This window comes from Myotis brandtii, unplaced genomic scaffold (genome assembly GCF_000412655.1).
Source record: "Myotis brandtii unplaced genomic scaffold, ASM41265v1 scaffold266, whole genome shotgun sequence".
In the NCBI taxonomy this organism is placed as follows: Eukaryota; Metazoa; Chordata; class Mammalia; order Chiroptera; family Vespertilionidae; genus Myotis; species Myotis brandtii.
Genome location: NW_005360124.1, coordinates 46,174 through 56,721, shown reverse-complemented (window position 1 = coordinate 56,721; position 10,548 = coordinate 46,174). Strand labels below are relative to the sequence as shown.

At 43.8% G+C, this 10,548-nt stretch overlaps 1 protein-coding gene across 2 annotated transcripts in view; it reads left to right on the top strand.

Moving 5' to 3' along the window:
* Window positions 1–10,548, top strand: part of DAPK1 (death-associated protein kinase 1) — a 164,173-nt gene that overhangs the window by 111,673 nt on the left and 41,952 nt on the right. For both annotated transcript variants that reach the window (XM_005868255.2, XM_014541237.1), the window contains exons 4-12: window positions 1,752–1,890; window positions 5,353–5,482; window positions 5,659–5,707; window positions 5,795–5,821; window positions 6,292–6,444; window positions 6,808–6,853; window positions 8,481–8,570; window positions 9,086–9,178; window positions 10,403–10,522. In XM_005868255.2, the coding sequence (XP_005868317.1) occupies window positions 1,752–1,890; window positions 5,353–5,482; window positions 5,659–5,707; window positions 5,795–5,821; window positions 6,292–6,444; window positions 6,808–6,853; window positions 8,481–8,570; window positions 9,086–9,178; window positions 10,403–10,522 (847 nt within the window). The remainder of the gene's footprint in view (window positions 1–1,751; window positions 1,891–5,352; window positions 5,483–5,658; window positions 5,708–5,794; window positions 5,822–6,291; window positions 6,445–6,807; window positions 6,854–8,480; window positions 8,571–9,085; window positions 9,179–10,402; window positions 10,523–10,548) is intronic.

The window sequence follows — 10,548 nt, the reverse complement described above, 5'->3', positions numbered from 1 at the left end:
AAAATATATTTTATTGATTTCAGAGAGGAATGGAGAGGGAGAGAGTGAGAGAAAGAAACATCAATGATGAGAGAGAATCATTGATCAGCTGCCTCCTACATGCCCCACACTGAGGATCGAGCCCGCAACCCAGGCATGTGCCCTGACCTGGAATCGAACTGTGACCTCCTGGTTCATAGATCCACCCTCAACCACTGAGCCACACCAGCCAGGACATTATTGTTGGTTTTTAAGAGGAATAAGAACACAGAGAAGTGAGAAGCGGAGGGTTCGTGGAGTTGAGTGGGAGCCATGCACTGTGGGGAGGAGAGGGCAGCCGGGCTGAGAGGCTGCAGACAGGAAGGCCACTACCTGGCCAGTGTGGCCAACTGCAGGCCTCTGCCCCCCGGGGGGCTGCTGGCCCTCCTGGCTGGCTCTGGCGCTGTGACACATCGCAGATCTGCCAGAGCCCTCTGCTTGGGCCCCAGGGTGGAGGAGTCACCTCGCCCTCTGGGTAAACATCCGGAAGTTAAACATCAGAGGGTGGCCTTTGCCGCAGAGGCAGGTAATTAAGACTTAGAAAAGGGGTCCCTGTTTTTAGTGTGCTAAGTCACCCGGGGTGTTTGTTCAAAATGCTGCTGCATTTCCTGATCCCCACTCTTAGGAACTCTCAGGCAGCAGTTTGGAAGTGAGGCCCAGAATCTGCATTGTCAAAACGCCCCAAGCAGTTCCCATCCTATGGACCGTGGACCAGACTAAGGAAGACACTGACTTGGACGGAGGACTCTGAAACTTTTCTTTAAGAAAACAGCTTTTTCTGTCCTATTGTTTAATCCCGTGAGCACCCTGTTGTCAATATAGGTACGGTGTTCATGGAGCTGTCTTGCTGAAAGAAAGATAATGAACACAGCAGTTATATGCATAATTGCAGTTAATTATTATGTTGTGAATGTATAGTTAAATGATAAACATTAATTTATAAGCACTCTTATTAAAAGTTCCCTTTTATTTGCCATTAATCGGGAGTTTGCTACTTTATCCACTTGATAAAAAAGTTTTGAGTTCTTGCTATGTGGTGGGCACTGTTCAGGAAGGTGGGGACAGATGTGGGCCAACAGCTGGAGCTGATCTCTACCCTTCAGGGCCTTACAGTCTGGCCAGGGAGATTGATTAAATAAATCCCCAACAGCCATGTGCATTTCAATTTTGTGTAAGTTTATTCTTATTACTTAGAGTATTTGTTAAATTCATTACTAAATGTGACTTATATAAACATAGAGGGATTTGCCAATAAGCAAATACAAAAGAAAAAAATCCTTGTCAATCTATCTATTGTGATTTGGGGTTTAAAACATTGGTTGACATATGGAATATGAACTTTCCAGGTACCCTCTGATTGAGCTAGGAAGATGTATTTTTAATAAATTCTGTACAAAGTTGTCGTTTTGTTTCTTAGTCAGGGAGTTGTGACTTCATCTCCAAATACGTTTAATTAAAATGTTTTAAGGATCCATTGATCCCCACCCCCATCATGTCTCTGCTTCCTCCCTCATTTGTGAACATAGTGCCATTAGGAAAATGGTACCCAAGTGCTTTTGAGCACAAATGTACCTGAATGCAGATGTCTCATCCAGTGAGAATTCTGATTCCGTGCTTAGCACATCCTTATGCTGTTCTCTGGCCTGAAATTTGAATGTGCCGATATTCTGTGAGAGAACACATCAACTATGAAACAGAACTGTCATCAGTAACCTCTGCTTCTTGATTTCCAGTGTTGCAGGTGGCGAGCTGTTTGACTTCTTAGCTGAAAAGGAATCTTTGACTGAAGAGGAAGCAACTGAATTTCTCAAACAAATTCTTAATGGTGTTTACTACCTGCACTCCCTCCAGATTGCCCACTTTGATCTTAAGGTACGTTGCTGAGTGTTAGTCAGAGAGAAGCTGATGAAAACCACAGCATTGGTTGTTTGTTTGCTAAGAAAAAAATGGAAGCACTTGAAAGAGATACTTGTCGTTCCTGAGGGTATAACAAATGGAATTATCAGTGTAAATCAGCCAGTGGATAATGCATGCCTTCCACAGTGACTCCTAACTTTTTGTGGAATAGAGGCTTAAGATTAATGATTACATTTGAGAATCTCTGGGGAAGGGTCAAGGGGTCTCATCAGCCAGGTCTTTAAGCAACAGAGTTGCTGTTGGTGGTAGGACATTTTCAGCTGGGAGTGCCCTCTGGTTTCCCAGTCTCCATCCCCCGGTGGCTGCAGGGCATGGAAGATAGAGCCTCAATCTCTACTCTTCCTCTTGGTGCAAAAAGGCTTATGGGTCTGACTCTGTCACCGGCAATCAATCAAGCCAAATTCTGAGACTAGCTAAGTGGGGTCATACCTGGATGGAGGCAGGGCATTATGGGAGCTAATGTCATACTCCCAACAGTCACAGAGGTCATGATCTCTTTGGGAAGGTAAGACACCCTTGAGCCACAGGAAGTGACAATGTCAATGTTTAGATTCAAGTGCAAAGTAGCATGTGATCGATTGCCAAGTAAATGGTTTAGATCATTGGAGCTAGGATAGGACCATAGCAGAGGAAGGATTTTCTTCATGCTATTGTAGCAAAGCTATGAAGACCCCATCTCTATCCCCGCAACACTCACTAAGGCACACCCCAAAGACTGCTGTTGCAAACACCTATGGCTCTCTGCTTGACCTCTGGTTTCTGGCCCTGGGAGCTGGCAATGCTAAAGAGTAAATGCTGCCCTAGCCGGTTTTGCTCAGTGGATAGAGCATTTGCCTGTGGACTAAAGGGTCCCAGGTTCAGTTCCAGTCAAGAGCACATGCCCAGGTTGTAAGCTCAGTCCCCAGAGGGGGTCATGCAGGAGACAGCCAATCAATGATTCGCTCTCATCATTGATTAGGAAAATGGTACCCAAGTGCTTTTGAGCACAAATGTACCTGAATGCAGATGTCTCATCCAGTGAGAATTCTGATTCCGTGCTTAGCACATCCTTATGCTGTTCTCTGGCCTGAAATTTGAATGTGCCGATATTCTGTGAGAGAACACATCAACTATGAAACAGAACTGTCATCAGTAACCTCTGCTTCTTGATTTCCAGTGTTGCAGGTGGCGAGCTGTTTGACTTCTTAGCTGAAAAGGAATCTTTGACTGAAGAGGAAGCAACTGAATTTCTCAAACAAATTCTTAATGGTGTTTACTACCTGCACTCCCTCCAGATTGCCCACTTTGATCTTAAGGTACGTTGCTGAGTGTTAGTCAGAGAGAAGCTGATGAAAACCACAGCATTGGTTGTTTGTTTGCTAAGAAAAAAATGGAAGCACTTGAAAGAGATACTTGTCGTTCCTGAGGGTATAACAAATGGAATTATCAGTGTAAATCAGCCAGTGGATAATGCATGCCTTCCACAGTGACTCCTAACTTTTTGTGGAATAGAGGCTTAAGATTAATGATTACATTTGAGAATCTCTGGGGAAGAGTCAAGGGGTCTCATCAGCCAGGTCTTTAAGCAACAGAGCTGCTGTTGGTGGTAGGACATTTTCAGCTGGGAGTGCCCACTGGTTTCCCAGTCTCCATCCCCCGGTGGCTGCAGGGCATGGAAGATAGAGCCTCAATCTCTACTCTTCCTCTTGGTGCAAAAAGGCTTATGGGTCTGACTCTGTCACCGGCAATCAATCAAGCCAAATTCTGAGACTAGCTAAGTGGGGTCATACCTGGATGGAGGCAGGGCATTATGGGAGCTAATGTCATACTCCCAACAGTCACAGAGGTCATGATCTCTTTGGGAAGGTAAGACACCCTTGAGCCACAGGAAGTGACAATGTCAATGTTTAGATTCAAGTGCAAAGTAGCATGTGATCGATTGCCAAGTAAATGGTTTAGATCATTGGAGCTAGGATAGGACCATAGCAGAGGAAGGATTTTCTTCATGCTATTGTAGCAAAGCTATGAAGACCCCATCTCTATCCCCGCAACACTCACTAAGGCACACCCCAAAGACTGCTGTTGCAAACACCTATGGCTCTCTGCTTGACCTCTGGTTTCTGGCCCTGGGAGCTGGCAATGCTAAAGAGTAAATGCTGCCCTAGCCGGTTTTGCTCAGTGGATAGAGCATTTGCCTGTGGACTAAAGGGTCCCAGGTTCAGTTCCAGTCAAGAGCACATGCCCAGGTTAGCTGCTCAGTCCCCAGAGGGGGTCATGCAGGAGACAGCCAATCAATGATTCGCTCTCATCATTGATGTTTCTCTTGCTCTCTCCTCCCTTCCTAGGGTCCCAGGTTCAGTTCCAGTCAAGAGCACATGCCCAGGTTGTAAGCTCAGTCCCCAGAGGGGGTCATGCAGGAGACAGCCAATCAATGATTCGCTCTCATCATTGATGTTTCTCTTGCTCTCTCCCTCTCCCTTCCTCTCTGAAATCAATAAAAATATAGTAAAAAAAAAAAGTAAATGCCCATAGGCACAGCTCTGAGCAACGAAGAATGGCGAGATGGTCAGTAAACCCCCGAACTCCCTCCTTCCCTCCTGTTTTATTTGGAAAACTCTGAGTGCTACTTTTTCTCCCCAAGTTCCTCAAAGGGGTCACACTCCAGTCACCCCCTAACTTGATAAGATGCCTTGTATCGGCTTCCTTCCATTTCCTGTCTCCCCATTCCTCTACCAAGTGGCTCCCACATAAGCCACATGCCCCCAAATGTCCCAGGTCTACTCCTGGGAGAACCTAAACCAGAACATTTATTTTTCCTGGTGTTCTGTTGCAAGTACCCTTTATGCCTGTTTTTCAGTTGTTTTTTTCAGGGGAGAGGAAGAGTTATTCAGCCACCTTACCTTAGTATAGCATAGCTTAGCTGCTATATTTTTTTATTGTGGTAAAATAAAGATAACATAATTTATACCATTCTAACCATTTTTTTAAGTATGCAGTTCAGTGGCATCAGTATATCCACCTTATTGTGCAACCATCACCACCATCTGCTTCTAGAACTTACTGATCTTCCCACCCTGAAACTATGTGCCCATTAAACAGTAACTCCCCATCCTTTCCCCCAACCCCATCTTCTCACCACCACCATTCTACTTTCTGACTCCATGAATTTGCCCATTCCAGGTAATTCATATAAGTGGAATCATATAATAGTTATCCTGTTTTATCTGGCTTATTTCAGTTAGCATAATGCCTTCAAGGTTCTTCCATGTTGTAACAAGTTTCAGACTTGACTTCCTTTCTAAGGCTGAATAAATATTCCATTCTGTTATCTACCACATTTTGTTTATCCATTCCTCTGTTGGTGGACATTGGATCTTTTCCCACCTTTTGGTTACTATATCGCTGCCACACTATTTCTTTTTTTTCTTTTTTTTTAAGCCTGAAAACATAATGCTTTTGGATAGAAATGTTCCCAAACCTCGGATCAAGATCATCGACTTTGGGCTGGCCCATAAAATTGACTTTGGAAATGAATTCAAAAACATATTTGGAACACCAGAATTTGTTGGTAAGTTTCTTTGCTCCTGTGGTCACTTATTTCTCATAAGCATTATGTTGGCAGAATTTCCCCGGCTGCAGCATCATTTCCCTGGTACATGTGTCTGGTTTATACATGAAAATACGATCTGTTGGTTTGCTTCCTTTCGAAACTGTCTCTCTCAATGTGCATTTCTTTCCTCTTAGCTCCTGAGATAGTCAACTATGAACCTCTTGGTCTCGAGGCAGATATGTGGTAAGTAGTGCATCCTTGATGTTGTCATCTTTCTGATTTAATTTATTATTATTCTGACATTTGTTTTTGTTTCTGTTTCGTGTCTAGGAGTATTGGAGTAATCACCTATATTCTGTAAGTACCAGAACCCACAACTTGTATTCTTTCCCTCTTTCTTTGAGACCATATGTTTTATTAAGCAGTCATGTTGATCTCTTCAGCTTATGCATGCTCTTTATGTAAACATTCATTTTACACCCCCAGAACACGCTTAGTTTATACTAATTAAACATTTTCTCCGACTTTGAAGTGAGTCATCAGAAACTGCAGCATAATCACTGGAAGAAAGCATGTTCTGTCCATCACTGAGGGAACAGGCTAGAGGTTTTTTGTAAACTACTAGATGCTGTTCCAGATTAACTTTTTAAATGCATCCTTTGCATTAAGCCAAGGCCTTTGTGCCTGACAATTAAATGGAATTCTAAAACGATTGCCCAAGCACCACATTATAATCTTACTCCTCACTCCCCTTATCAGGTATTATGGGAACGAAATGACAACACAAGAGGTAATTGTTCATGTTCTGTGCCCCACTTTATCAACAGCCTAAGTGGGGCCTCGCCATTTCTCGGAGACACTAAGCAAGAGACGTTAGCAAATGTATCCGCTGTCAACTACGAATTTGAAGAAGAATACTTCAGTAATACCAGTGCCCTCGCCAAAGATTTCATAAGAAGACTGCTCGTCAAGGATCCAAAGTGAGTGTGCATTGTTCCCGAAAAGTGCTCAGCTGTGGCCTCCACTCGACGAGGGTTTGCCCCTGTCCTGTGCACGAGGCCACACCTAGGAGACTCTGGTTGTTTGCTCCTCGCAGAGGGAAGCATGCCATGTGAAACGCCTCAGGAAATGCAGGCTCCTGTGTACGTGTTCAGTCAGTCCTGCAGGCACAGTGAAAATCATGACACAGGCGTACTTTTTTCTCGACTCTCTTCCATGAAGCAAGCCCTAAACTTCATTTTCTAGAACATCTGTTTTGTAGGCCCAGCCAGCATGGAAACAACCATAGTGTTTGTCTCTGTGGTGACAGCATTTTTTTCTTTCTTTCTTCTTTCCCCACAAAGGAAGAGAATGACCATTCAAGATAGTTTGCAGCACCCCTGGATCAAGGTAAGCTGCCTTTGGTGACTGGTTTGGGTATTAAAGGGCCTCCTGAAATTGGTGTGTTCCAGAGCATTACTAATTCTGTGGGTTCTAACCACAGGACACTTCTGGAGTGTTGTGTTTGCTTTTGGTGCCATATTTGAACACAACTAGCAGATAAGAGTATGCTCATGGTAACGGAGGTGGAGAGGAGAAAGCTATCCCTACGCAAGATTGTAAAGGGATCTGAAGGTCAAGTCTACTCAAACTGAGCCCTCATTCCAGGAGGCCTTTCGGCCAGGGCCTATGGCTACCTCCTAGCATATTTAGATTAAATAATTGAAGTTGCTGTGGATGAAAAGGGGTCCTATGGAAAGTAACCTCACAGAGCGATCTGATTATAAATTTCTAACTGGGCAGGTCATGGGGTCATAGTGGGTAGTCATGCCCCAGGCATAAAACTTTTTTAATAAGAGGTTTATCTTTCCTGAAGCAATGGACAGGGGTCCGTTGTTTACGGTGTATCTATGTTAACACACCTTTGAAATAAGGGATAACCACCTTCAAGAGAGCACATAATCTTGTTAACTCTCCTGTAATCCAATCCCCACCTTGCTTTCACCCATCATCCTATAATCTTCTTTACGTTCCCTCCCTAATCTCAGATGCATAAAAGAAACTGAAAATGTCATTCCCCAAAGCGTTTGAAATCTTGCTCCCTAGCATCAGTTTGGTTCAAATAAACTCTGATAGAAATTCCACACACAAAAGACCTGAAGTTCCTTCAGCAAGAACAGAAAGGCCTGAGGGTGGGGGAACATGGCAGTTCCAGAATAAAATCATGAAACCAAGAACAGGTTGTGATGCCATGACTTGCATTACAAAAGTAGGTCTGGTGCAGCTAGAGAACTCTTTGCCTGTACCAGGCCCAGACAGTGGCTAGAAGGCAATGGTGTCTCTCTCAGAGGCAGAGCTACATGGCTTCCTGCAAAAGGGTGCAACGGAAGGCATGCTAATGCTGTCAGACAGGCTTAATTCGCTGACCTCTGAGGTCCCTCCGAGCTCTGAATTACTTGATGTTCAAGTTCAAATGCCTCAGAGCATGGCCTCACCATGCATCTTGCCACTCCCAGACTTTTTTATGAAAAGCTGTAATTCAGCTTGACCCAAGCTCAACTTTTCAACTTTTCCCCAACATCCAGCATCCATATATATTATCCAATATATTATTGATTTCAGAGAGGAAGGGAGAGGGAGAGAGAGATAGAAACATCAATGATGAGAGAGAATCATTGATCTGCTGCCTCCTGCATGCCCCCCACTGGGGATCGAGGCCACAACCTAGGCATATGCCCTTGACCAGAATTGAACCTGGGACTCTACAGTCCACAGGCCCAATGCTCTATACACTGAGCAATACCAGCTAGGGCCCCAACATCCAGTCTTTGTAGATTGTAGCAAATCCTTAGCCACAAGCGTTAGCCTCTGCCGACTAGGTTCCTAGATCCTGCATTTTATTTGAATATGTTTTGTTATTCTAGCAAGGTAAATGTGTAGGCAAGTATTCCAAATAATGAGGGGTTTCAAAAAATTGTCATGTAACACATTTCTGTAATTTGAAAGCTGTAAATATTTTCTTGGACTTTCATTTTAGCCTAAAGATACCCAACAAGCACTTAGTAGAAAAGCATCAGCAGTAAACATGGAGAAATTCAAGAAGTTTGCAGCCCGGAAAAAATGGAAAGTAAGATTATTTGACATGGAGGGATTTGCTGCTTCTATTTCTTGTGCATTTCCAACAATTGTATGAGTTGATAGTCACATTGTCTACCATTACCAGCTTGCCTGGGACCATGGACACAGGGCAAGACCCTTACATACTATGCTTCTCTGAGGGGGGATGTGCAGGGGTTTTGCTAGGGTAAGAGCTAATTCCTCAAAGAATCAAGAACAACATATTGAGAGGAAAAGGGATGTAGGGCATCCAGTTCTGTAGTTTAATAATGAAATGAAGAAGGAGACTTTCTCTCTATCCTATTGTCTTGATGTGTAAGACCTGTAGAATTATTCTTTAAGCAAATACAATCCAACCTCCTCGTGGGATGCCTGCCCCCGAGAATGCATGCTATCAGCAGTGAATGCCATCTCAGAGACTGTCACTTGCACTGATTTGAGTATTGTTGCATAAGCTCTCTCCTCCTCTCCCCCTGCCTTTACTCATCCTCTTTTTTTTTCTTTTTTCTTTTTTCTTTTTTTAAGCAATCGGTTCGCTTGATATCACTGTGCCAAAGATTATCCAGGTCGTTCTTGTCCAGAAGTAACATGAGTGTTGCCAGAAGTGATGATACTCTGGTAAGCAAACTTGTTTGCCTTGGTGAGGTTCTTTCTTAGCACTAGGTATAGAAATGTTTCCGAAACCCTCTACCAGAAAACCTGAAGTCGTGTAAATGTCAGACTTATCCTTCCTCATCTCAGGTTAGGGAGTTGGGATGGCTGATATATGTACTCTGTTACTTCTTCGTCCTTTTTTCTGTATTTTGATTGGCACTATACCTACTTCCACCCATTACCTCTAACATTGCCACCCACCTCCTCCCACACTCAGTTTAATAAAAGAGACGCTGGCCAGTAGAAGAGGGAAGAGCTCATTTTAATTTTTATTAACTGAAATGAGAGCCTTCTATTGTCACTGACCTGGGAGACTCTTGGGTTGTAGTAGTACAAAAGGGGCAGATAATCCTCCCCCTGAACACACACTCACACTCCCCACAAAATCAGGGGAAAAGCAGTAGGGCTTGCTGGTGTAGTTTGTGGTAGACCAGAAGGCTAAACCCACTTGCTTTGTTAGCATTGCACTGACTGTCCAAAGCCCTTGAGAACAACTCCATAATTTTTTCCCTTTAATCCAAACTGAAACCTAATCACAGATTGACTCTTCAGATATGACTAGACATATTTGAATTCAACAAGACTTTGCTCTGACAGTCAGACAACAGGGCTTTGTTAACCCTGGAGGTAAAGGGAACTCCAGGAAAGGCAGAAAGGGTGATTCTGTGGGAACCAGGCCACTCCTGTAACTGAATAGTCGGCGTTTCCTGAGTGGAATCTGGGGATTCCAAGGGCAGGATCACACATCAGCACACACCAGCTCTTTCATTCCCCCCCGCCCCCACAAAGTTAGTACTAGTTTCCCTGAGGCTCAAGCTCTAGCCTTGTAGTGTGAAAAGAGATTGTATATGTTAAAAAGAAAAAGAAATGGGAGGAAAGCAAGGTAGAAGAAGGGAGAGGAAGGAGGCGGAAGGCTGGATTTGGGAATTGTGGGACCAAAGAAAAGATAAAACTATTAATATAAGATAATGAGAATGATTGAATATTATACATTAAAATCATCCTGAATAATCAGTTGGGAGAAATGACATTTATTGCAAGAAAAGTTTAAGGTAGAAGAGGAACCCAGGCCATGTAGAAACTCCAGGTGGGAAGACTGCTTCCTCCCAGACCTTGGGTTCTCATTCATCTCAATATTCTGCGAATCCCAGGACATGTTAGAACACGCTCTTTGTTGTCTCTCTCAAGGATGAGGAAGACTCCTTTGTGATGAAAGCCATCATCCATGCCATCAACGATGACAATGTCCCAGGCCTGCAGCACCTCCTGGGCTCATTGTCCAACTATGATGTGAACCAACCCAACAAGGTCTGATCCTGTTCTATCAGGGAAAA